Below are 27,106 nucleotides of genomic sequence, written 5' to 3'. Positions count from 1 at the left end.
ATAAGAGATGATTGCTCATTGCTTATAAACATGCCCAAGACCTTGTCCACAGCCAATGTGGAATTATTCCTCAACACAACACGTGAGACTTGAATTCACGTACGTATACAAGGAGTGTGTTCCTGGACCACGCAAGATATATACAAGGAGTATATATATATATATACATATAATAGTATATAGTATATTAGTCTTGACGTTATCATGAATTGCATGAGGATGATTCGATCGAATTTTGGTACGAAAAGTTGATAGAAAAAGGTGAAGATGGTTTTGATTTGATAAGATCTTTCTAGATATGACATATGATCGATCGATAATCTCAAGCTTTCGAGAATGTCAGTAGATTTTACCCGGATTTTCTAAATGAACTTTCACACAGTACGTATCTTGTATCAGATGGTCAGCACACGGTTTTTAATTATTCCATTTTCTTTTTCCATGCAGGCCTTGTATCTTTTTTTTCTTTTTTCTCTTGGGACGAAACGCTTGATCCTTTTGTAGTTGTAGCAGTAGTACTGTTGCAGTGTACAATTACTGATTTATTTATTTTTTTGAGTCGGGGAGGGGGTCGAACCCAATACTTCTTCCATTTTGGAGGTTTGGATCATGTTATCAGGCCATATGCCTTTATAAAAGTGAGTCTATTTTCTAAATAAAAAGTTTTATCCCCTTGCCACAATAGGACGTACATGGAAGATTTTCAAAGAAATGGACGAACAGAGGATCGATACATGGATAATGTTGCATGGGGACCTCATGCATATGGCATCTGCCTTCTCTTTCTATGTACGTACGGCATGCTTTTCTGGGTATGGGACGTGTTCTAGAAAATGAGAGGGACTTGGCTCATTAGAGAAAAGAAAAAGATATATATTTTCCAAAAGTTGCTCGAGAAATTAATATTAATTCATTCTCCTTGACATGTGATATATATATATATATATATATATATGTGTGTGTGTGTGTGTGTGAACCATTATCGTAGATCTATCTAAATTTGGTGTTGTTGAAGATGTGCTATTCAATTAATTATCTTCATCGATATTCAATTAAGCGGCTGTATTAGAGGTTCCATCTCTTTCATGCATTGCATGTAGCCTATTCGAACAAAATTTTCCTAGTAATCTCTTCTTATTCAGTCGGCTTTCTTTATCCGTTTGTTGAATTGGACGCGAATCTAATTTCCAAAAAAGAGGTCCCAATTGGATAAATCCAACTTCTTCCTCACTCAGCAGATGCTCCATGATAGATACTGCAGAAAAACCAAATTAAGGAAATTAAAACGGACGCACTTTATATTATCAAACACATGTTGTTTTTATATAGAAAAAATCTATTCACCCAACATTTTTTCATCATATCATGATTTTGTATTAAATGATAGGTTCACAAATAAAATATAATAAATAATTTCTAATCATCTAATGTCATATTATGAGATGATAATGATAATTGAGATGATGAATAAAATTACTCTTTTATATATCGGTAAAAAATAAAAAAAAAGGGATTCATTCGATCCAATATATATATATATAGTATTATATTATCAACAGAAATAATATATATATATATATAAATGCATATGTCTGGATAATAATTAGTTGAAGGCGTCCAAATTAGCACACGTCGCTATATTAATTGTATGCTAAGATTCGTTGCTGTGTGCAACTTTAGTCGTGTAGCTAAACGTCAATCGCTGTCAAAGTAATGATCGATCAAAGTGTTATTTGGACTAGAACTAAAATACCTAAGGGATCGAACATTTTCATCTCTCTTTACTATCATATTAAGCCTTTTCCTTGCTATGAAAATCTGCAAATCCGGTCACTGCCAAACTCCTATATAAATGACTGCTCTTCCCAGCTGAAATCCCACACAGCAAAACCTGAGATCTCAACTGCCTTGGATCTTCACATTCCTCACGTACAGAGCCCACATTACAATCGCTCCAATATCGCTCTCTAAATTACTTTCTTTCTAATTCCTTCCCTTTCCAACCCTTCACTCCGACCCAAAGAAGTTCGAGTTATTCGTTCAGAGACTGCATTTGCTATAACTGAAAATGGAGAGAGTGACGAACATGGTGTCGGAGAGGCCGGTGGTTATATTCAGCAGGAGCACCTGTTGCATGTGCCACACCATCAAGACGCTGTTCATCACGGAGCTCGGGGTGAACGCTCTGGTGCATGAGGTGGACGAGATTCCAAGAGGCAGGGAAATTGAGCAGGCTCTCGCGAGGCTTGGATGCAACCCGAGTGTGCCGGCCGTGTTCATTGGTCGTGAACTGGTGGGTGGAACCAACGAGGTCATGAGCCTTCACCTCCGCCGGGCCTTAGTTCCAATGCTTAAACGCGCCGGTGCAATATGGCTCTGATGATCATATAATATATATATATATATATATATATATAGATATATGAGATAAGAGAAATGATACTTGCAGTCGTGAGCGTGCAGTCGCCGTACAGTCGCTTTGAAAAAAGTGAATAAATAAGGGACCCACCTGAAAATAAATTAATTTTTTAATAGTGGATCCCACTCTTTTTCAAAGCGACTGCACAGCGTTTGCGCATTCCACGACTGTATGTAGCATTACTCATGAGATAATGAGGGTTTGGGTCGGATATATATCTATATATTATGTGTTCATGATGTGTGTTAACTTAGCCATATATATAGAGCTTAATTAATAACTATATAGCTAGAGTCCTATATAATATATATATATATATATATATCCAGCCAGTCTGCTACTGTGTCTTGGTTTTGCTAATAAAAGTTGCAATTTTGCGTCAAAGTTTCAAGTTTAGTGTTCCTTATTGTAATTAAGCTTTGTTGTGCAACAATCAGTACTTGTGAACAAAAATCTTACATATATACTGCATTGGAACAATCTTTTTACAAACGATTTTGTGCATTAAATTACACAGAGATGCTGACATTTAAGATATCCGTTTAATAAAACGATATAAATTGAAGATAAAAATGATTTTCGTCAAACAGAAAACCACCTTCTTCTCTCAATTTTTTTTATTTTTCTTTTCAATGCATGATGTCAAGGCTCATATTGCATTCCTCCTTTTTTTTATTCCTTACAAATTAACAGAGGAAAAGGTCGTACGTGCCTCCGATGCGCGCAACTGGGATTTACCTGCCAATTATTATTTGCCGTGCATCTTAATTAGCTTTTATATTTAGTCACATGTGATAAAAGAAAATGAAAAAAAAGGGCTTATGTGTATATAATCTAATTACGTTGATAACATAAAAGTGAAGAATTACCTTACTTAATAGATCGATCGAGCTTACCCTTCGTATAACTTAATTGGGCCGAACTTCCTTTCAAAAACCAAAAAAAAACTTAATGGGCCGAACTTAGCTCAAGTACTTGGGATCATGAGTGTTTGGATGTTAAAGTGAGTTGAGTTGAGTTGATTTGAGATGATAAAATATTGTTAGAATATTATTTTTTAATATTATTATTATTTTAAAATTTGAAAAAATTGAATTATTTATTATATTTTGTATTGGGATTTGAAAAAATTATAATGATGAATTGAGATGAGTTGAGAGTATTTGAGGAACCAAACGAAGCTATGTGGAGGCTATCATTAAAAATGATTTTCTTTTAGACTTATAAATTTGTCCAATTTTTTTTAAGGGGGCATGCTCTATCATGTACAAATCATTTACTTTCATGAAAATTTAATTAGAGGTTATTTAGAAATTGAGAAGGTTTCATCTTATCTCAAAATTCCTCATTTTATTTTCTTTCCAAGCATCACTCAAATACAAATACTTTTTAATCTCAAATCTTCAATTTCTTTATCTAATCATTATCTAATCATTACAAGTTTTTTCAAATTTCTAACCAAAATACAAAAAATAATTCAATTTTTTAAAATCTCAAAAAAAAATAATTTTAAAAAATTATATTATAACAATATTTTAACTCTAGAATATTTTTATTCAACTTTTTCTCTCTTTTTTCAAAACCAAATAAAACATCTTAATCCAAATCATTTCACTATTATTTTCAAATAATTTCATTACTATTCACAAATATCTCATTTCATCTCATTCCTCAAGCATCCCCTATATCTATAATTAAAAGCAGACCCAAAAAAATTAAGGTCTTTTCTTTCTCTAAAAGGTAAAGTGAATCTCCTATGCTGAGGCAAAGATCTTATGTTTCTTAGGCAGTAGTCTGTAGAGGTGATAGGTTGGAGGAAGAATTATCCAAACTGTGAGAAAGATTCAAGCCTGGTTTGGATAGTGAGTTGAGATGAGATGAAAGTTGATTAAAATATTGTTAGAATATTACTTTTTAATATTATTTTTATTTTAAGATTTGAAAATTTTGAATTACTTATTGTATTTTATTTGAAAGTTTGAGAAATTTATAATAATTAGATGAAATGAGATGATTTCACTATCTAAACCAGGTTTCAAACTAACGGAAGAAGACAAACAAGAGCTCTTTCTACTAGAAGAAGTTCCCAATGAGTCAATAACAAGAGGGAGATTATGTCTTTTAGCGTTAATTATAGCCGACAAAAGGGTGAACATAAAAGCATTCAGATTAACGATATCAAATATTTGGAAACCAGAATGATGGATTGCTTTCAAAGAAGTTGAGGAGAACCAATTTCTTATGGAATTTCATAAGGAATCAAACAAGAAAAAAGTGTTGCATGGAAGGTCATGGTTGTTTGATAGATTCCTTGTAAGCCGTCGACACTTTGAAGCAACACACCACCAAATGGCATCACTTTTTTCCAAGGACATTTCTTGGTTCAATTACACAACATGCCCTTGGCTAGAATGACTAAAGAGATTAGTGAACAAATAGGCTCTACAACTGGTAAAGTAATGATAGTGGATTCTAATAGGAAAGGTTTCGGGTGGGACAAATTCTTAAGAATTAGAGTGGACATTGACATTACAAAACCTCTTGCACGAGGTAGGCTAAAAATTGGAGAAAAGCAATTGTGGATTGATTTGAAGTATGAGCATTTGCCAAACTTCTACTTTCATTTTAGAGTGCTGAAGCATAAGGAGAGAGCGTGCTCAAAGATGAATCAAGGAAATCAAATGGTAGAGGAAGTGTAGACACAATATGGCCTATGGTTGCGAGCGCTTTCAATAAGTTCCAGTGCCAATGGTATGAGAAAGTATGGTGGGAGGCCGGAAATAGCTCAAACCAACTTTCGACAATAGAGCAGCTCCAATGAGGAGGAGGGTATTAGTTCTTAAAAAGGTAAGAAAATTCAAGAGGATAGAGTTAAGGCAAAGGAAAATTTGGTAGCGTTAGAATCTTTTGGTATTGTATATGCTTTCGAGAAGTTAGGGGAAAACACCAATCATGGTTATGGAGGGAAAAGACACCCCAAAATGATGAGCTATCTCCAAAAGTTAACGATTCAAAGAAGGAAGCTAGCCAACTAAAACCAGCTAGAATGGACTTGATTCAAGAAGGAATCTTGGAAGTAATGGATATTCTTGATAAAATGGACCTCAAGGTGATTGATATAGTTCATAAATCTACCATCAATCAAAGGGAACCCAACATTCTCAACAGTCTTGTAAGTACAATTGGCATTCTCTCTTTAAATCCAACAAATATTGTTGTTAAGTAAAAATTTAACACTAGTTGGAAGAGAAAAGCGAGAGGAAGTTCCTCCTTAAAACTAGGAGAGGGCAGCGAGGCCCTGCCTCCGCCATGGTTGGGTGATGGCCCCGTCTGTCGGCCCTGCAGGTGCGAGGGATGGACTGGGCTTGGCCCTACTCTGCATGTTTTATATATATATATATATATATATTTGTGTGTGTATAAAAAAGCTTATACATTAAATAAAATGACGTCATTTTGTTTAATGCGTAAATTCACCCCCTTTATTGACTCCCCTCTCTTAGACTCTCTGTCTCTGTCTCTATCTTTGTCTCTCTCTCCACAACCCACACAGACCTCTCTCTCTCTCTCTTACTCGTCGCCCTCGCCTAAAACTGTCGTCGTCTCCTTCATAGAGTTTGTGTCTCTCTCCTACGTCTTCAACTTGTAAGTAGTCCAAGGACCCATTAATTTTTAGTTCTCAGATTTGACTATGGAGAATGGGATTCATGAATGGATTTAGAGGATGAGATTGCGATTTGTGTGCTATGGAGATATTTGTATAAATTTGTTATGATGTTTATTATTTCGTGAATTTGTGATGTTATATTGTAAATCTAGGGGTTCATTTCGAAATCCTAAATTAGATTGAAACCCTAAATTAGTTTAGGGTTTTCAAAATTGAAACCCCAAATTGTTAAGGGTTTCAATTTTGAAACCCCTAATTTAGTTTAGCATTATATTTTTTAGGGTTTCAATCAAATTTAATTTTGAAACCCCAAATTTGTTTTGGGGATTTCAATATTGAAACTTTTTGATGTTCATTGTTCATGACTGTATGTATGATTTTATGAAATTGTGTTGTGATTTTTGGATAATCACAATTGGAGTTGGATAGGTACTTGGTAGCAGAGATGCACCCATTCACATAAGGATATGATATATTGTCTTTGTGGAAGGTCAATGCCGTCAAGTATTACATCCTTAGAGATATAGCCTACACTATTTTGGTCATCCTTATTATTACAGTAGCCCCAAAGTCGGCCTTTATCACCAGGAGACGCAAATTGGATCCATTCCAGGTTTCACGTTCTCTTACTACTGTGGAGGCATTGATTTGCGCTCAAAATTGGATCAAAAGGAAGCTAATCCATATTCTAGACGTGGTAAGCTTTGTGTAGAAGGAGACGAGTGGATCATAACTTGCATATGGTAATCGATCTTACATTTGATATTACTATAATATTACTTTTGCTTATAATATATTGGTGTAGTCTCACACCCTCACTTGCCCAAGTTTCAACCCTAATCCCAAATTTTTAATGATCTAATCTGCAATCCTTGATAGTCTCACTTGGTTTGTACTTGTAGCTTTATATTTTTAACTTTTTTTACATATGTATATATTATTATATTGTTTATAATTCTAATTTGTTCTCCTATTAATGTTTCAGATTTTATAATCTCACAGTCTCACTTGCCCACCACCCCCAAATTCCAATCTCCAGACCCAAAGTCATCTTGTTTGTCAAATTGCTAGCTGCAATTTCTAATATTGTAATATTATTGATTTCAACCATTTGACAATTAGTAATATTTTTATATTAATTTTCATTATTGTAATATTTAATTTTATGTTATATGTAAATTTTAACCTATAATTTTTCTTTTTTTAAGACTTTTATTTTTTTAAATCTAGGCTCAAAATGGCCCAAAAAGAGATTATAAGGGGCAAATGGGACCACCTTTGCCCTGGATGGGGGGCGGATTGGCAACCCAAGGTAGGCTACGCGGTTAACCAATTTCTTTGTCTTCTTCTTTATGCTCCTAGTCTTCGATGGGCCTGCTGAAGCCTTCGTTCCCATTTTACTGGGAAAGTCACAAGGCTCGTCATCGGATGACACTGCTATGAGTGATAAAGGTGGGGCAACTGCGCCATATATATGGACCGTTTTATGGAAACTTGACTTAGCCTCTTCCTTTTTGTTCACCACAAAATATTGGTAATATGTGGTATTTACGACGTACTAGGAGTCCAAATTTGCCCCCCTTCACCCAAACAAACCCTGTGTCTATGATGAATTCATACTCTCGTTGACCTCTGGTAGATTTGGATTCAAAACTTATTTCATCTTATTTAATCATTAAATTTTCACAAACTTTCATACAAAATACAATAAACAAGTCAATTTTTTCAAAATTTAAAATAAAAATAATATTATAATAATATTTTATTCAATTTTCAACTTTTATCTCATCTTGTCTCGTCTTATTTCAACTCACTAATGGATCCTCTCTTTATTTCAGAATTTGAAACTCAATATTTAGATTGGCTGACCCAGCCCATCATGTACACTTGAGCCCGTTTGAACTCTTCGGCCCAAAAGGCCCACATATATAATTGGGCTATCAAGGCCCCTCTCTTTCTCTGCGTCTGTGAAATCAGGGATTCAGATCGTCTTCTCGAGAATCATCGCCGAGAATGAAGCGCGAGAAGTTCGTCTCGGAGGTAATTTGGCCTGCAATTCGGGGTAAATCTTGTCCGATCTGCCTCAAAGATCTTGAATTTCGCGGAGTGGCGGTGCTCACGGTGTGCACGCACGCCTACTGCGTGGAATGCATTCGTAAATGGAGCAACTTGAGAAGAAGATGCCCCCTGTGTAACGCCGACTTCGATTCCTGGTTCTGCAAAATAAACCTTTCTTCTCGAACTTTCTGCAAGGAGAGATTATCTGCTTTGAATAATCGTACAAGAAACGTCGACGTTGAAGTTGAGTTGAGCCGACGAATTGATTCTCGAAGGTTAGACTTTTAGATATATATTTAGATATATGTTTGGTTGCAGAGAAGTGTAGGAAAAGTGGAAAGAAATTTTACCTTTTGGGAAGAGAGAGAGAGAGAAAAGAAAAACGGAATATAACAGAAAAAACTTGTCTTATGACTTTTCATCTGTGAATCAGTTTCATTCGAGTGGTTATTCTCTGTATTCTCAACTTTTGGTTTAAGGAGATCATGAATTCTCTAAGAGAAGATTTTATATATTTTTTTTTTCTTTTGGCTGCCGGGGAAGGGTAATGAAATGGAAAGAAACTGACGGTTGGCTTTGTTTCTTTTGCCTTATCTTGTTTTGAATCGAGTTTATTATTCTCATCGTTTGTATATTGCACTATTGAAAATTTATACAGGATAGTTCGAAGAACAAGAGACGAATTATATACTGTTAGCCGTCGGACAAGGCCGCTACCATGGCAGCGATCGTTTGGACGGCCAGGATCTGTGCCGCCTGATGTTATTGCTGAAAGAAAACTTCAATGGCGTGCCAGGTACTTTTATAATCATAATGCAGATACAAACATACATGCATGCAGAAGCTTGGTTTGTAAACTTCTTTTGTAAGATTCATGTGCAGACCAAGAATTTCTCAATAAGCAATGGGCTCTAATTTTTATTGTTTTCGTACTTGTCGGTGGCATTGGCCTGATATGTCCTATGGTTTTTCTAATTATGGAGTTTGGATTATGATATTGTGCAGCATGTATGGCCTAGGCTTGCGAGCTATTCCTTTATCTCCCAGAAACTGTATTGAGCAGGTATGATAACTTGTTATAATCTCTTATCGAAGATTGCTGGTTTCTGTACTGTCTCTTACGTTTGATTTGAAAGACTCCTTGTGTACTTGGTCAAAGTTATTTCTTGCATCTGCTGCTCCATAATTCTTTTTACCTCTCGAAAGGTTGAAGTGTAATGCATTTTTTATCCAGAGGATCTGACTCTTCATGGTTCAAAACTTTATTTTTTTAACAAAGTTGTGTTTGAATCCAACAACAATGGATTGAGTTTAGCTGGATCTGATTCTTTTGCCATCTCCGAAATTTCAGAATTTCTTGGGAAATATTGTTGCGAGACAAAAAATAATACAGAGAATAGAGCCATGGATTTGGAGGGAGCTGCAGGCTATCCTCGGGGACCCAGATCCATCTGTTATTGTTCATGTAGCCACCTCACTTTTCATAGCTAGCCTTGAAAAGAAAAATAATGCCAATTCCGAACAGCTTGATGGTGAAGATAACCTCATGGCACCTTTGCGTCCTTTCTTGCAAGACAGAACGAATATGTTTTTGCATGAATTAAGGTAATTAATCGAAATACAATTAATAGCCTCCAAAACTTTTTTTTTTGATAAGTTAGCCTTCAAAACTTCATTCATTTAGAAAACCCAGATTTTGAAGAAGCACACGAGTTAAGTGTCTAGCAGTCTAAAATGTAGTGTTTAGACAAACAACAACACCATCTTTTTATCGGTAGCATTCAAGTTTGCCGCTGAGCAGCAATATTTTATTCTTTTTATCATGTTTGCAGGACTTTTTTCTTTATATTTTATAAAGGTGGAGCAGAAAATTATTTGTCTTATTTTGTTGCTAGTTGTGACTGTTATTAGTAACAAACAATTTCTGTTCAGATGTTTTGCAGAGAGTTCGTTAAATGTGGAGGCGTATGATGCTGTGGTCGAATATGAGTAGTTGGGGTTAAGTTATATATGTGCTAAATAGCCTTGTTAGTTCAACTTGTCTCATCCATGTTTTTCTTTATTTCGCGTGGAAGTGCCATGTTGGAAGGTCGAGGTACCTCATTCTTTTTGAGTGAAAATTCAGTAGCCTTCTCAGCAAGGTAGCAGGAGCTGCTTAAATGCATGATCATGTGATGCAACTTAGGTCAGTTACGACTGCAAATGAGCCAAGTCAAATTGGGCTATGATGTTCGAGCAGAGCAAAATTTCAGAGTTGCAACATTAATGCCCACATGATGTTCATAACAAGGCTGACCAATAGTTTGCAGGTGCAAGGGCTGTTTTGATGACTGACCTGCTTCTGTCGTAAGATGTTGGTTTGGAGAGGATTATCATCTCCTTGGCTATAGATTCGACAGTTTACTTCGAGCCAGCAAAAAGATCATTCGAGGGCAGAGGTGTCAGGTGGCTTAGATCTCTCAAGGATGTAACCTAGCCATCAGATAATCCTGTGAAGAAGAACACGTTAGCCCATTTTAAGCCTTTGATACAAAAATCGTTGCACGCAAACACCCTTCAGAATGTGGAACCGCCCAACATCCTGTTGATGAATCCTTTACATTTTAGGCATGTGAGAAAACCCATTGCATAATTTGGTTTTATATACGCTTTAGCAAACGTGGGAATGTTATTGACACATTTAGATTCTAAATGTGGGAATGTTAAAAATCCAACATGCCAAACTCTTGGGGATTATATTTTGTATCACCATTTAGAATAGTTGCAGCCAAGTCAATAATCTCTAAGTAGCTTCCTCGTAGCATTTCATGCAATCCTGCAGGAAGAAGAGAATATTTCAGGATCCTCAAAAATTTCTACTTTCATTTGAAGAAACTTATCCAAATGAAGGTAGAAATTTTTAGAGAGGATCTGAACCACACCCATGTATAAAAGTCTCTCAATCACTTCTCACCAGCTGCCAAGAAAACCTTGTTGAAAAGGAGCCATCTTAGCAGCAGTCCAGATTGGTATCTATTTTCCACAAGTTATTTTCACATGTTTAGATATCAATTGAGCAGCCAATGCCTCCCCAACTAACACTTGTACAGTTGAGAATTCCAATCAGTCGAATTCCACATCTCAATAACTAAATCGTCGGGTCTAATTATCCTCCACATTGTACCTCTCAAAACCTCTTTAATCAGACCAGAAAAGGATCTCCAAAAACTAGAATCAAACCAAGAAGAATACATGAGAAAAGGGCGAGAGACCATCAAGTGCTTGGCTCTAAAACACTCAGCTCACAGAGAAGAGTCATGCAGAACCTTTCATGCAACTTCATATGAAGAGCCTTTTCACTTCACTCAAATCCTCAATCCCCAAACCCCCTTCCTCTACTGATTTGCATATCTTTTCCCAAGAAATCCACTTTTTCTTTTTTTAACCTTCCCATGAGCATCTCCTCAGAATAAGTCAGAAAAAAACTTGGATACTTCCAGCATGACCTTTCTAGGGATATTCAGAATTAACAGCAACTAATACTTCCTACGTGATCTTTCTTGAGATATTCAGAATCAACAGTAAATAGATAGGCATATTAGACAAAGCATGCTTAATGAGTACTAACTTCCCACCATTAATCTTCATCACCAAGGACTCTAGCATGTCTGCTCTCAATCACCCAGTACACAATGGTGCTCAGAGGTAAACAAAAGGATAATAAGCTTCTTCGAATCCAATAGCACCCTCTGAAATACCTCTTAAATAAAGCTTTTCATATCGGAACTTTTATACAAAACCGAGCCCTTGGGATGACTCTCTTCTCTAATTTTAATGAAAGAAGAAGCGTAGGACGTTTGGAAAAGCAATAAGCAATAGATTTGGTTCAAAACAAGATCAACTATAATTCTCAATGAGCAATTTTGAACCTGTTTAAACTTTTTATCCAGTTTGTCTATCATTCACAATGGAGTTTTAATTTCTCTACAACACATATAAACTAATTATAAACACTGAATTGACAAGTACAAACCTTCTGTATTTTAAATATTTTAAAACCCAAAATAACAGCTGACCAATTCAATAAATTCTCAAACAAATCCCCCATAGTCATTCTCCTACCCTTCGCAGTGAAAGTGTTTTTCTGCAATTTTTCCCTCTGTAAAATAAAAGTTCATCTGCTCTATTCTGCTCTTTACTGTAACCATCTGAACAAGCAAAGGCATTCTGGATAAACATCATGCTATGGTTCGGTGAATTGAAAAAATAAATAAATAATTGAAAACTAGTACAACCCTGAAAATAATGAAAAATTTTGCACCAAAAGGTCAAACAGAATGCGTGGGAAATTAACAAAAAAATGTCGTTGGGCAGTATATCTCAATGCACACCATAGAGCATAACGAAATTGAACCAGCACCACAACATTATTGAGCAATACACAATCGCATAAAAATAGCATTTTTCAGGGAGCTAGATGCCTTTGTAATGCAACAGGATCAAAGAAAATATAATTGAAGTGCCAAAATTTCCACAGGTTATTCGCATTTAGCAAAAGTTCCCAATGAAACTAGTAGTGGAGGTATGCCAGCATATAAAGAAAGAATCCATCACAAAGCACAGCTTCAAGAGCAACGAATCAAAGTGGATTGAGTAAATTCAACAAGGTGTCATTATGATGAAGCCATCTACAATTATTTCAACCCATTAACTGCCTTGTACGCCCTCTATTATCTTTTCATCTCCAAAGATCTGATGCCCTCTCTGTATAGCTTCAAGAGTTCAGAAGCTTCCTCCTTGTGAGGCATGACAAACTTCCTCAGAAACGTCTCATCAGGGCATTCAAACAATGAAGACATGCTAATATCCTTCTTCACAAAACCTTTGGCGAACAAAACTTGAACAACCAAACCCCTAGGAATCAATCGCTTTTCCAAGCTAAGAGAAACAAGTGACGGGCGTTTGAAAACAACCGAAGGCTCCAAACTCATCTTGTTGACAAAAAAATCCATTACCCCCATAATCTTATCTTTAGAAGCCATCATGCACCATGGATGTCTTTTAAATGCCACAAAAACCTCATCCTCAGACCAACCCCATTTCTTGTAAGCATCAACCTTGCTTTCCCATGTTGATTTGGTCATTGCTCGGAAAGCAAATACCGCAAGAGAAAATTTCAACCTCAAAGGATTGAATCCTATTTCATTTACTTCCTTTATAATCTCTCTAAACCGAACTGGATTGACCATGAGAGATCTAGGCTGGTATTTAAGTAGAGTAAGAATATGACATTCAGGCACTCCGTTCTCTCTCAGTGTATTGATATTAGGAGCCACACAAGTTTCAAGATCAAATACAAGTATACCCGGAGATCGTTTTATTGCTTGAACGGTCTTGTCCTCAGACTGAAGCAAATCTTTAAAGAAATCAAAGGACGGGATAATTTTTTTTTCTAAGCTTCTTTTAAGAAGAGCAGGGCACCCAGATAACATTTTGGCAAGGTCAAGTCTTGAAATGCCTTTAGAGGCAAAGAATTCAATTTTGGGAAAAAGGGTTTTATTAGTATCAGACAAAAGCACCGTGGGGAGTCTTCTGACAAGGTTCGAGATCTGGGTTTCAGAGAATGCAAGGCTCTTGAAAAAGTTAATCACGGAGTCTGCTTTCTCTGGGGTTTCGAAGCTAACATATCTGGAAGCTGATACAGCAACTTCTGGGGACAATCCAAGTGCGTTTATGAGGTATGAGACTGCGAAAGGTTGTTGATCGGGAGTGCTTGAGATGTATTTCAAAGATAAAGATGGGGGCCGCAGAAAACCCAGTTTGTGTATTGGTAGGGGAGTTGCATTAGCGTATCTCCCATTTCGTATGGTTTTGCAGAGAAAATAAAACATGGGTTTTGAAATTCAGGTAGTGAGAAAAGAAACTCACCTATTCTTCAGCGGCAAATATCTTCTTTGGCTGAGTGAAAGCAAAATTTTCAATCTTCACCGGTAGAACTGAGTCTGAAGTGAAACCATAACCCTCACGTTATAATATTATATTAGGTTGCAGACAGTTGTTTTCTCACTTGTCTGAACAAATTATTTTTTCAAAATTTTAGCTAAAAATTATTTTTTTAAAATTTTATTTATCTTTTCAAAACCTCATAAGTCTCAATTTCAATTTTTTCTCTATTTCATTAAAATATTTTTTTATTATTATTTTTCTAATCATTTCTATGTACATCTTTAACTACTATTTTTTGTCTTTTAGGAAAAGAGTGAGAAAAGTTTTTACCTTTTTTTTAACATTTTCATGATTAGTTAATTATTTGTTGTACCCATGTTTTCAATTTTTCATCTGTATTGAATTTTTTTAAGTACCTTATCTCTTAAGACGATAATATTTTCAAAACCAGTACTTTCGTAACAATAATATTTAAAAAAATCATATTTTTATAAATAGTCAATAAAATTGGATAATCTCAATAGTGAGATTTTTTTTCAAATTTCAACTATCACACATATGAACATGAGAGAAGATGTATATGATTGAAAGAAGAATTTATTTTATTGGTTAGAATAAAATATTTACAAAAAATTATTTATGGATGAACAGTAACTCTCCGTATTTAGGGAGCTATTGTTCAAATCGCAAAACTTTCCCCTCTAATAGTCGATCGGATGTAGATGGGTTTGTTGTGCAAAAACACACAAACCAATGATGATAAGATAAAGTAAAAGCAAACACGATCAAGCACACGACACACAATATACATGGTTCGGCAAATTGTCTACGTCTACAGAACTGCAAAAATCTTATTAACCAGATGAGATTACAATCACTCAATCTCAACTCACACTCTTTATGACTTTTTGCTCTCTCACATATTATGCACTCACTTGATAATTGTTCTATTTCAAAATATATTGAAAGTCATACAAAACAAGTCAAACATAACATATTTATAGTAAACGGCGCTGGAAATCTCAATTTGGCAAAAAATACATTCTTCGCTCTAGAGGTATGTCGAACGCATTTTGAACAAACATTCAATGTACATTGGCTCGAGCGGGGTGTCGAGCGTGGCTTGAACGAACATTAGGATTTGTGTCCCACTCGAGCTCACTGTCGAGCACACCTCAAGTGAACTTGAGTTTCACTTTAGCACCATGTCGAGCAACATCGAGCGAATTCTCCGTTTCTTAATTTTCTGCTTACAAACCAGTCTCCACATACACCCCAATAGGATTTTTGTAAAAAAATTAAAAAATTTTCCTAAATTTTGAGATAGAGATGGTATACTCAACCAAATGTGAATGCTCTTACAGACCGACCGAGGTCATTTCTTCTGTCATTCTTTTAACGTCGAGTAATAATAAACTACAAATGATATTTGCAGTCCTAGAGTATGTCTGTCATAGATCAATTATGGAGTTGAGAATGTTGAAGGTGAGCAGTAGGACAACAATGAAGGGAAAAAATTATAGAAATTCATTAAGCCTTTGTGAAGAATATAATGTTGTTTAGCCCTAAACGATGTCATTTGGTATGATATTTTTGTGTAATAAGTGGAACATTGTCATTTAGTATGTGATTTATGTAAGCGAAACAATGTCGTTCATATATGCTAAACACTTATGCGACATCGTATGGTCTATAAGGAATTCAGTTATCAAATGAGGAAGGAAATGAGAGAAAATGATCTCGAAGTTCATTCAAGCTATTTTCTCTCTCTCACTTTCTCTCTCTTTCTCTCTCTAATTCTTGTTTTTTGGAGATTTGCTATCTTGAATTCAGTCACTTGAAGAGGGCCCCTTACATTTGGTATTAGTTATCATGGCGGAGGGTACTCGGTCCAATACGCAGTTAACCGATTATTTGAATCATTTGCGACAACAACAAGAAAGACAACAGAAGCATATTAAAGATACAATTGCCATCTTAAGACAACAGTAGGAGACTACTCGTGCAAACAAAGAAAATAAGACAAAAGATTTAATGATTTGTTGCAACAAATTTCCAGAATTTCAACCAGTGGTTCAATGGGTAATGAGGTGGTGGGACATGCAGGAAGAAATGGCATTGAAAATCATGCTTTTGTGAGGAATGGTGATGTCAATGAAGTTGTTAGTGAGATACACCAAAGGGAAACCTTTGACAAAGGATTTACTAAGGGAATTAAGTTGGAATTTCCAAGATTTGGTGGCAAGAATCCTTCAGGTTGGTTATACAAAACAAACCAGTATTTCTTGTATCATCAAGTACCTCCAGGTCAAAGAATATTTATAGAATTATTTCATATGGATGACGATGCTTTGATATGGTTCCAAGATATTAGTGAAGTAGGAGTTTTCCATACTTGGGAAGAATTTGTGCAAGCAGTTCAGGTCAAATTTGGTTAATCTCCTTATGATGATCCAATGGAAGCTCTCACAAAGTTAAAACATGCGGGTATAGTGACTACTTACAAAGCTGAGCTTGAAATACTTTCTAATAGAATTAGAGGTATTTATGAGAAGAATAAACTCAGTTGTTTTTTAAGTGGTTTAAGAGATGAAATTCGGTTGTCTATCAGGATGTTGAGTCCTACAAATCTAAATGATGCATTAGGATTAGCCAAAATTCAAGAGCAATATGTGTGGAGTGCAAAAAGGCCATGGGAGAGTGGATCTTTTGGTTCCACTCAACAAGGGTCAAGGTTGAATTTGAATAAGTTTGGCCAAACAAGTTATATTTTAGGAACTCCTAAAACCCAACCTATGACAAAGATGTCCTATCATAAGGTTATTGAAGCACACATGTTAGAACGAAAGAGGAAGGGCCTTTGTTATTTCTGTGAGGAAAAATGGCACCAAGGACATAAATGCATTAGGCCAAAGTTGGGCTTATTGGAGAGAATGGAGGTGTCTGATAATACTGACCATGAATTGGATTATGAAAAAGCAGTATAAGTGTTAGAAGCAGTTGTTGAAGAAACAATGGAGATTGATTCACTCTCACCACAAGCTATGGTAGGTGCACCAAGCCCTAAAACACTGAGAGTAGTGGGGCGGTTGAAAAGCGAAAGGGTGGTAATCTTAGTAGATACTGGAAGTACTTATAACTTTGTGGATACTTCAGTAGCTTCTAAGTGTAGTTTGTTGATAGAGAAGTCTCATTCAATCAAGGTAAATGTAGCTAATAGTGAGGTACTGTCAACTAAAGGAAGGTGCAACTCAGCTCTGGTTCAGATGCAAGGTACCACCACATTTTTCACTGACTTCTTTACACTTTCTCTAGTGGGTTGTGATGTTGTTCTAGGGGTCCAGTGGTTACTATTATTGGGCCCTATTCTTTGGGATTTTGTGGAGCTGAGGATGGAGCTCACTCACAAAGGCAAGGTAACTTGTTTGAATGGGATCACAGCTACTGGCACTGACTTGATTGATGACAAAGAAATTTCCAGACTTTCTATAATGGAGCACAGAGGGCTATTGCTTCAACTGACTTGAGGGGCTGCCGATGACGCTCCGACAGTGGCAGATGGGGCCGGTGAACCACACAGTGGGCGCTAGCCCCCCTCTCTCTCCGTGCACATGGCGTGGTGAGCACGGGAGCATTGTTCACGACCCCTCGGTGGGGGGCCGTAGCTTCTGGAGCCAGAGACCGCCGGCGGTCCAGGTGGGGACTGTCGACGGGTGACTGGGCTCACGGTGCCGCGCCGCGAGCTATGGGCGCACGGGAAGCTGGGCCCCGTGCACTCGTGTCGTGCACGGTGGGTACGTACGCATGCATGCAGAAGTGCGTGCATGCTCACACACTGTGCACTTAAATGCACAGTATTTTATCCAAGTACCGTACAGGTGAGTATTTGTGTGCTACTATGCACTTAAGTGCACAATATTCACTTGTAATGCCCGAGCAGCATGATTTCTATGCGTAAAGTTTTTACTGGGTGTTTTAATCCCCGCATAGTTCATTAAGATGAACTGAGTGCAGTGGAGCTCAAATCTCCGACTGGGCGTGTAAATATATACTTGCCCCTTTTTATAAATGTAAAAATTCAAAAAAGCTGAGAATACTTATCTGGAGGAAGCTCCATTCTTTATTTGGGATTTATTCAGTGCATTGGAAAATCATTCTTCTTCCACCTTTATCGCGTCATCCTTCTGTGTTATCATAGGCTGCTCGTCAGCTCTTCCTTCCATTGCTTCAGTTTGTTCTTCTTCACATCGCGAACTCTGAGAGTGTGTCTTTGACGACCTACGAAGAACACACGGATTATGGGACAACAGAGATCCCACAGACGGCGCCACTGTTGACGTCGTGTTTCGTAGGCCTTGGCAAATCTACACTCCCGGTGCCGCGATGTGAATTATTTGGAGCCCCCGACAGTGTTTCGGTGCGACTATACGGTATCGGTTCATACATCCATGGTGGTGAATTGAATATAAATGCAGGAAAAGTAAATAGAGATGATACAAGATTTATGTGGTTCAGCAATATGCCTACGTCCACGGGTTTTGTGGAGATAAGTCTCCAATATAATATATATATATATGTTTACAATCACTCATGGATCCTCATGCCTCACTGTATAGAGAAGTTGAAGCTCTTCCTATCTGAATATTTCCATCGATTCATTTGTCCAGATGGCCTTTTTTGATCAGTTCAGAAGAAGTCCCCCCCTAATGTTGTTCAGGCATTCCCTTTTATAAGCTTGTCTACCTTTGTTAAATGTCACTTGCGTGATCTTTTTGCCTTCTCTTATGACCATCTACCACTTTACAGTCCTAATATCTCTCTTGTCCCCCTTTCCCCCTGATATGTGCAACCCTCTTTTATAGGCTTGTCTGCCTTTGGCAAATCTCCCTTACGCGATCCATTTGCCTTCTCTTCTGACCCTCTGCCACTCTATAACCCTAATATCTCTCTTGTCCCCCTGACATGTGTAACCCTCACGTCTCACTCATGTCCTTTCTATCCTCCTTGACATATGCAATCCTCTTTTTATTTCACTCACGTCCCTTCTTATCTCTTCATGGTCCCCCTTTTGTCCTTAGTTATCCTGATAGGGTAGACCCAATTTATGGGCTAGTCCTGATGGTGCAGATTGTTTCTTTAGAAACTTTGACATTTTCAATATTGTAAGGAAAGATTAGAGAGGCCTTTTTTCTTGTTCAATGGAACCCTCTCCTTTATTTGATGTGCTGATGAAGTTTAGCATTGATTGGGATTCACATGTTTCTGTACCGAGGTTGTTTCACACTAATGAAAACCGCATTAATATATTCAGTTGCTTAAAAAGAAAAACATTAACGTACATAGAAAAATCTACAATTAGAAAGAAGAGCAGAAACGCATCATAGTCATAACGATATTAATATTACAGTCGGATTCAGACACCAGTTTTATGTTAGTGCAGGGGCAGTTTTACATGTCATTCTTCTTCTGGCTCTTCCTCTTCTTGGAGAAGATTTTCTCTGTTGTCATGTGCCCAGAAACCACGAACATCGATAACCATGCTGGCTACAGTCCCACCCTGTTTGCAATTGAGTAGATCCGCCAGTGTAATCCTCAGCGAGTCTGCTGGTTTTACCATATCCCAAATTTCATCCCTTACATCCTCGATGCACAATTCATAGTTCCCACCGTCGATCCATTTCTGGTGTACATCCCTGTTTTAATTTTTCATAAAGCAATCAAAATGCTACTCACATGCTATAAAACCAATAACAATTAGATTTTAATAGGTAAACCATAATTTCAATAATTCCTGGGTTTGATATCTGGACTGATGTCTCTGGTAATTTGACAAGTGCATAACTTGCTTTAGTAGAACAAGCTGGTAACTAAAGAGGTCATCTGTTTGAAGGTTTTATAAGGAAACATCTCTCAGCTTTGGATGCTTCCCTTTTTTCCATAGTTGGCTTAAACTTGATTTGCTCAGAAAATGGAGGGGCAATTGTATGTGTGTATATATATATATAAGTTGTTCACGACAACCAAGAAAAGCACACCAGATAGATAAGTGAGCGAGATTATCACCCACAACAGAAGAGGTTTCTCACCTGAAAAGAGAGTGAATATCGGCTGTAGTAAGGAAACCCCTTCCATTAAGATCAAGACACCGAAACAAATAAGTTAAACCTTCTGGAGTGTCTTTGTTTTCTAGGGCCAGTACAAAGTCCAGGAAGCTTTCAAAATCCATCTCCCTAGCATTTCCTCCACCACTTTTTCCACGGCGAACATGCTCATCAAATACTATTCAAAAGCATATCAATTGCAAGGAATGAATAAAAGGAAATGAAAACAAAATGCAAATATATATATGTGTGTGTGTGTGCGCGCAGATGTAGAGTGTTTGATGTAGCAAGGAATGTAAAGCTATCCAGGATCTTTGGATATGTTTTGGTGCCCTCTATTTTGTATAGGGAGATAACTTTTCAACATATTTTTCTGGTAGGACCTTTTTTTGGGACATGTTATGGACATTTCTTCCATTTAAATTTCGTTTAGTTCTCAATCATCCCAACATGCAAAATAAAGAGCTACTGTTTGAGTCTATAATGCACATCTTAATAGAAGGCCATCACACAATGGTCAAACTACAAAGCAGCAATGACGGAGGGCAAGACCTATATGAGATCATTTGTCAAGGATTATAGCCTTTTTCAGTAAAACAAACAAGGTCATTTTAAAAATTGGCATCCACTTTCAAATAGTAAGAAAGGGAAACAGTGCAGAAAAGGGTGTTGATTCCTACCCCTTTCAATGAAAATTTCAGTCAGTGTCCCATCTGCATATTCTCGAAGCTCCTGCTTGCTCAATGTTCCATTCATATCTTTATCAAGGGCAAGAAACATGTCTGCACAAAAGAATGAGGGTGCAGTTAGCGACATGATCCCAACGGCAGCAGTTTTAATCACTCTAAACACATCATAACATCAATTCCAAGATTAACTGCAACATACATGCTGCTAATGAGAGAAGCTTTTGTTTTTTGTTTTTTCTTTTTTTTTTAATCAGTAAACAAAATTTTATTGATCAAAAGGAGGCAAAAAGCCCCCATATACAGGACATATACAAGAGCAACGCCTATGCGTGCTAATTTAGAGATACAAGGAATTCATAAAAAGACATGCCATGGAAATCAATTACAATCGACCAATGAAGCAAGGTATTGAAAAACAAATTTCTAAGCTCTTCCATCGATTGCTCTTGATCTTCAAAGCTTCTTGCGTTCCTCTCCCTCCAAATGCACCACCATAGACATATAGGTATCATTTTCCATATGGATGCAATTTGAGGGTTGCCCCATATACCTCTCCACGAGGCTAGAAAGTCACATACCACCATAATGCAATGAATGCAGCTAATATAATTTATTGAACATACCACCGTAATGAAGTTCACTAAAGTAAGACAACATAAAAAGGCTCCTGTACATTGGTAACGATTACTGACCATTAATCTTTAACTTGCCAATTGTCACGCATTATTTTTATTCTTCTTCTCAAGAAAAATCATGAGATGGATCCAAAACAATACCAAGGTAAAGACTTTATCCAGGGAAAACAATATGCACTTCAGCAACCTACTGAATCAGTGTAAACTCATGATCTACAATTAAGATCATTTAGACAACAGCTAAAGAGGGAGCAAACTGAAACCAGGAAATAGCAAATATCGGAACTTCAGCATGCAAAACACCCACCACATATGCGTTGAGCAGATGTCAAGGAGAACCAGTTTTCAGCTTGCTCAGTGTCAGTAACTTCTTCCTCGCTTTCCTAACATAGATAAAATGTAGAAGATAAACTTAGTTTCAACTTCAACTTCTTATTAAAAAAAATCAGCTTCAAATCTCTTTCCATCCGTCAACACGAATGGGTAACAAAAATTTCAGCAGTTTCTTCCACATAAATATGTACTGCTTCCATCCCTAAGTAAAGATCATAATTAAAAGTTTCAAGCAAATTTGTTTCCAAAACCTTTTTTTACAAGTAATTTGTTGCCAAAAACTTCTCAAAGATCGAGAGAAGCAAGCCACAGAAGGCTTTCACTGACATTCTTCTTACAGATATATTAGGCTAAACACAATCTACCTGGTGCAGTTCCATTAGTTCCTGGAGACAGTTACTTAGCAGCACTTTTTTAATGCAGGCTTTGCCTGAAAGAAAAATCAGCCTTATATTATTGGCAAACACAAGGGGCAGAAACATTATGAAAACTGCACAAAAATTTATCAGTGAAAATAACTTATCGACACTAAAAATTTCCAAACCAGACATATTATCATGATAACCCAACCATATCTGTTTTAAGTATTTAACCAACTTATTTATACTCAGTAAATTAAAATATATGTAAAATTATACATTTTTTTCAATTTTTTTTCTTCATATCGGCTATATTCTCTACCACCACAGAAACAACATTATCTCACGCCATTATTTCTGCATTCTCACAACTCACCTCATGCTGTCAAAGAGACAAATTATAATTTTCCCCCGAGACCCAAGCCCTCTCATTGTTAAATGATAAAATGTATTTACTCATCAAAAAACTTTCACACAGCCCCAACATGCTCAGGTATGAAACATTTCATTTGAAGGGATTTAATTTCCTAATACTCAACTTCATCCTTATGCAGATATATATTCCACTTCTTATGCCAAATTATAAAGTCAAAGATGTAGGATACATCAAACGAAAGTAAATGTACAGACATATAATGTTTACCAAACTGTACCAAGGAGAATAAATAATTGCAACTAAGAATCAAACATCAGTACCAGATTCACTCAACAGGAAAAAGTCTATGGGTATTGCTTCTTAAAATAGGACAATCAGACAATAGAACATCAACTCAATTTCGTGGTTAAAGGATATGCAACAAACCTCGTCTATGAGGATCGCAAAAGAAGAAAAATTTGTGTGCCGCTATGCGGCAATACATTTGAACAAAGGCTGCAGGCATGTCCCGTAATTGTGCCAAATTAGGAATAAGGCCTCGTATATAGGCTTCCATTTCCTGGAAGAAGAACCGGATATTCATGGATTATAGAAAATGGTAAAAAATAAGCTGACATTGAATTATATTGATCATATAACAGAAGGACCCAATAACTCATTTTAAACAACTGAAGGCCCAACAATGTTGAGAAATCATACATGAGCTTGTAGAAAACCATCAGAATCCTCATCGAGTTCACTCATATCGATTCGAGCCTGCGTAAGCGATACCTGAAGAACAACAAAGAAAGGTCACATTAGTTTTTTTTTTTTTTGGAGAGAGAGAGAGAGAAATCTTTGTCAAAAAAATACAGCCTAATCAACACAATCTACTGCATGTTTCAACTTAGTAATAGAAATGGTTAAGACTCACAGTCCTACACCCATGCAACAGTTCCAGTACAACACGTAGAATGAACCACATAGATCATATGCCTCATCAAAAAGAGTACACAACCAGAATCCTCACCAAGAAAGTAAAGTTAAATGACATACAACCATGGAAATTCAATTCTGCTACTTATCAAAAACAACTTCCAGTACCTAAGCAAAATCATACTATGCATTTGGCATCTAAGAACAATACCCACCGTGCGCATCACATAAAGGTAAAATGGCAGAATGGCAATTCTTCCCGACTCATCTTTCTCAAATTTCATGAAATTTGAAGGGCTAAAAAAGCGTCGGCATTTGGGCCCTATTTGCTCTGTACAGACAGAGGCAATGTGGCAAAAATCTTCATAATTCATCTACAAGAAAACAAAGCAAGAAATGTATTAGCATCAGTATAATACTAGAATACACAGCTTGAAAAGCTTTTCTGACATGAAATAAGGCCAAGAATTGCTACATGACATATAAAACAATAACAAAGCTGAAGTAGCTCAGAAGTCAGTCAAATGACATAGAGGAGGAGGTTTCCCTTGAACTGTAGGTAACAATCTAAAATCATGACTAATGGCAACCAACTAAAATTACTTAAAATCTTGGGTTCCAAGCTTGAAGCTAGCAGAAACTAAGGCCTTATTGCAACTAAATCTTCTATACGTAAGAAGTTCAGGTGAAGTGGGTTATACCATTCTGATGGTAACAATGATTTTATTAATAGAGATTTTATTACTTATAAACCCAATGATTTAGGAGTATAGAGGATATAAATTTGAAAAGAAAAAATCCACATCCTGAACTTAGGGGGGGAGGGGAAAAAAGATGAATTACACGTATGATTTTCTTTCCAGCAAATATATAAATAAATGCATAACTAAGTACTACAAAGATGATGAGTATATAGACCTTCTCCGCACCAGTAGCATCATCAATTACACAATTTTCTCTTAGACAAAACCACATTGCATCTAGATCGTCAGCATTAAGTAATAGATCAGATTGCTTCTGCAATAATGTTGAGATAATGTCACCAGTGAAGCAAATCACCAAATACTTTATCAGTAAAAACTAAAAAACTATTAGCAAGCTAGACAGGAAGATGTGGAACATACCTTTAAAAATCGATACTTTGCCAGCCTCTGAACCCTGTGGCTGATGGATCCTTCTTCAGGTTTCTAAACCCAGAGGGAAAAACACATCAGAGTAAAAAAAATGAAAGACAATAGTACAATATAAAAGGGTATAAAAAAAAGAATATTCCAAAAACAGAGTACAAAAAATTTGAAATGCAGTCTGAGAAAAGCTTGTCACCAGTTTTTTCATATCAAATAAATTTTGTCTGTTAATGAACAAATGCACCAAGAAATAAAGAAATGAATTAAACCCCTTCATATTTAGTCCTTATCCATCTTAATAAAAGATCTTTCAAACTCAAAATAAGAGCTACAACTCTAGCACGTGCCTTCTTATAGAAACTTGGGATTGTGCCAGCTTCAGCACTTTTTTGTTGCTTCTCTTTAAATATATCAAGCAAGATTCTCTTCGTTTCAAGCTCTACAAAGGAAGAGAAACAAAATTTACCAAGTTAAATAGCCAAATCAAAAGGAAATGCACATTTTGATATCAAGGAGTGGATATCAAGTCTGCAACTGATGTATCGGCATACTAAGAATAAGCCATCATGAATATAATAACAGAACTATAAGATAAGTAATAAAAACATCAAAAGGCAAACTAAAATCTGACGATCACATAATACAGTGGGCTACTCTAGTAAAATTATGCAAAGAGAAAAAATACCATCGCATAAGTTTGGGAAGGGCTTTGGCTGCTTCACCAAGTCGGGCTTGGGATGAGCTGTAGACTCATACACCACATCCTGGATTTGATACCGCACAAATAGTTCCCCTCGATTACTTAATATATTGGCCCGTTTGGGTGCAAAGGTGATCTCAGATCATCTGAGATAGTTTCGTATGGATGGATATACTCTCCATCCAAATACACACAACTTATTTCATCTGAAATAACCTCATTTTTTTCATCTTAACTCAGCAATGTTCATTAATGGGACTATTATTATTATTCCATACAACAACAAATCAATCATTGATGGGACCCACTACTTTTTTAACTTCTCATAAAAAAATTAAACATATTTTAACCTACTTCATACACCCAAACACATCAAAATACATCTTAAGGGACCCACAAAAACCCACTCAAACATCTTACCTCACTATTATTCATAGATAAACTCAGATCATCTGAGATACTCTTAGCATCCAAACAGAGCCTACTCTCCATGGGTGGGTCCAAAGAATCCAGCCTTTGTGAGATTTCATGTCATCAGAAAACTTTCCTCTTGTCATTCTTAATCCAAACATTTTTAATGAAGGAAGAGTAAAAGAAAAACCTAGTGCACCATTTTTCGTTTTCTCAGACAGCATTGTCCAAGTTGAAAGACCTACTTGACCTAAGCCAAAAGGTCGTATTGGGCTCGGCTGAGCATGTGCCCATTACTTCAGCTCCCAAATGAAAACTAACCAATTTTTTTTAATCGGTCCCAAAGATCGTCCTCCATTTTCTCCCCAACCCCATAGATGTTGCCCTCAGTTGCTAATTGAAGTTCTCTGATAACTTAAAACCTATTCATCTTCCGCACCACTTCTAAACCTTCGTGGAAAAAATAAACCGACAAAAAAATAATGCAGACTAAACACAGTTTATAGGAGTCACCGGCTCCAAATACAATTGGCTACCACATACAAACGACATTTAAATATCAGACTCGAAAATTTTGCATACCAGACAGAAAAAAGGAATTCACTAAAAAAACCTAATTACCAACCAAATTTCGACAAAGGAATAAATGGATAAAAAAAATGAGATAGAAAGACAGAGACAGATCATACGCACCCATCAACGCTTCTGATCCGAGTCCGTCACCGGATCCGATGAACCGGCGAAGGTTTCGGACCCAAGGCATTGAAGCAGCCGGCGGGATCCTCCTCTGCACTGCCTCGTGGCTCTCGCCATCACTGGACCCACTGTACATGGCCGAGTCACCCCCTTTGAGTTCCCGACTCGACTGGGACCAGCTCTGCGTTCACTTTGAGAGCAAATCTACGATTATTACAGCACTAGAACCGCGTGCATTACTTAGAAAAGCCCCAGTTCTTGGAGCCCTCCGATCTGTGAGCTCCCACGCAGGGGAGAAGACCAAACTTTTGTCTGATTTCGACTTCTCGCCAAGGTGCTACGGATGGCCACGGTTACCTTTTTCCGTTTCCGGGTTTTAGATTCGATTCTTCCCACGCGTGCTCAAGGTTGGTTATATATTTGGCGATAATTATAAAGGTAAATTATAACAATAAATCTTCACAAAATCTTAACACTCCACACTTCATATTATTTTTAATTTTTATTATTTTTTTTCTTTTATAACAAATTTATTATATGAATAATAAATAGAATTTTTAAAATAATTTAAAAAGAATAAATTCAAAAAAAAATTAAAAATATTAAAAATCTAAAAAATTTAAAAAGATATGAAATGTAAAGTGTGATGGAAATTGTGTAGCAAAACTCAAATTATAAATACTCCTCTTACCTTT

The 27,106-nt window shown here is 36.6% G+C and overlaps 4 protein-coding genes and 1 non-coding gene across 5 annotated transcripts; 2 read left to right on the top strand and 3 right to left on the bottom strand.

Annotated features, from left to right (window-relative positions):
* The first annotated feature begins 1,843 nt into the window (after window positions 1–1,843).
* Window positions 1,844–2,431, top strand: LOC109005959 (monothiol glutaredoxin-S3-like). Its single transcript, XM_035683425.1, has one exon. It carries the CDS (start codon window positions 2,069–2,071, stop codon window positions 2,378–2,380), a length of 312 nt encoding a protein of 103 aa, XP_035539318.1. The 5' UTR covers window positions 1,844–2,068; the 3' UTR covers window positions 2,381–2,431.
* A 5,628-nt stretch (window positions 2,432–8,059) lies between these two features.
* Window positions 8,060–10,952, top strand: LOC109005961 (E3 ubiquitin-protein ligase Topors). The gene is made up of 5 exons (XM_018985082.2): window positions 8,060–8,419; window positions 8,803–8,940; window positions 9,150–9,207; window positions 9,496–9,749; window positions 10,077–10,952. The coding sequence occupies exons 1-5, from the start codon at window positions 8,100–8,102 to the stop codon at window positions 10,135–10,137; spliced, it is 831 nt and encodes a 276-aa protein (XP_018840627.1). The 5' UTR covers window positions 8,060–8,099; the 3' UTR covers window positions 10,138–10,952.
* A 1,667-nt stretch (window positions 10,953–12,619) lies between these two features.
* On the bottom strand, window positions 12,620–14,127 carry LOC109005960. Its single transcript, XM_018985081.2, has one exon. The coding sequence runs from the start codon at window positions 14,012–14,014 to the stop codon at window positions 12,854–12,856; it is 1,161 nt and encodes a 386-aa protein (XP_018840626.1). The 5' UTR covers window positions 14,015–14,127; the 3' UTR covers window positions 12,620–12,853.
* Window positions 14,128–19,345: 5,218 nt separating this feature from the next.
* On the bottom strand, window positions 19,346–26,807 carry LOC109005962 (probable serine/threonine-protein phosphatase 2A regulatory subunit B'' subunit TON2). The gene is made up of 12 exons (XM_018985083.2): window positions 26,409–26,807; window positions 24,952–25,043; window positions 24,602–24,664; window positions 24,396–24,494; window positions 23,693–23,851; window positions 23,262–23,333; window positions 22,989–23,121; window positions 22,193–22,257; window positions 21,802–21,877; window positions 20,851–20,952; window positions 20,156–20,348; window positions 19,346–19,762 (listed from the first exon to the last, which is right to left on the bottom strand). Exons 1-12 carry the CDS (start codon window positions 26,545–26,547, stop codon window positions 19,525–19,527), a joined length of 1,431 nt encoding a protein of 476 aa, XP_018840628.1. The 5' UTR covers window positions 26,548–26,807; the 3' UTR covers window positions 19,346–19,524.
* LOC118344080 lies at window positions 19,880–19,998 on the bottom strand. Its single transcript, XR_004797847.1, has one exon. It is a non-coding gene; the product is annotated as a small nucleolar RNA snoR104 (small nucleolar RNA).
* Window positions 26,808–27,106: the final 299 nt, after the last annotated feature.

The sequence above is a fragment of the Juglans regia genome, chromosome 12, assembly GCF_001411555.2.
Source record: "Juglans regia cultivar Chandler chromosome 12, Walnut 2.0, whole genome shotgun sequence".
NCBI classification, from domain to species: domain Eukaryota; kingdom Viridiplantae; phylum Streptophyta; class Magnoliopsida; order Fagales; family Juglandaceae; genus Juglans; species Juglans regia.
Note: the sequence above shows the minus strand (reverse complement) of the source record. Positions and strands in the feature narration are given on the sequence as shown.

Excerpts from the sequence above, each read along its gene's own strand:
- LOC109005962 (XM_018985083.2), bottom strand. The coding sequence starts at position 26,547 with ATGTACAGTGGGTCCAGTGATGGCGAGAGCCACGAGGCAGTGCAGAGG. Across the intron at positions 24,495-24,601 it reads CAAAGTATCGATTTTTAAAG|AAGCAATCTGATCTATTACT; the intron begins GTATGTTCCACA and ends ACATTATTGCAG. Across the intron at positions 23,852-24,395 it reads ATGCTACTGGTGCGGAGAAG|ATGAATTATGAAGATTTTTG; the intron begins GTCTATATACTC and ends GTTTTCTTGTAG.
- LOC109005961 (XM_018985082.2), top strand. The coding sequence starts at position 8,100 with ATGAAGCGCGAGAAGTTCGTCTCGGAGGTAATTTGGCCTGCAATTCGG. Across the intron at positions 8,420-8,802 it reads CGACGAATTGATTCTCGAAG|GATAGTTCGAAGAACAAGAG; the intron begins GTTAGACTTTTA and ends AAATTTATACAG. Across the intron at positions 9,208-9,495 it reads CCAGAAACTGTATTGAGCAG|AATTTCTTGGGAAATATTGT; the intron begins GTATGATAACTT and ends CCGAAATTTCAG.
- LOC109005960 (XM_018985081.2), bottom strand. The coding sequence starts at position 14,014 with ATGTTTTATTTTCTCTGCAAAACCATACGAAATGGGAGATACGCTAAT.
- LOC109005959 (XM_035683425.1), top strand. The coding sequence starts at position 2,069 with ATGGAGAGAGTGACGAACATGGTGTCGGAGAGGCCGGTGGTTATATTC.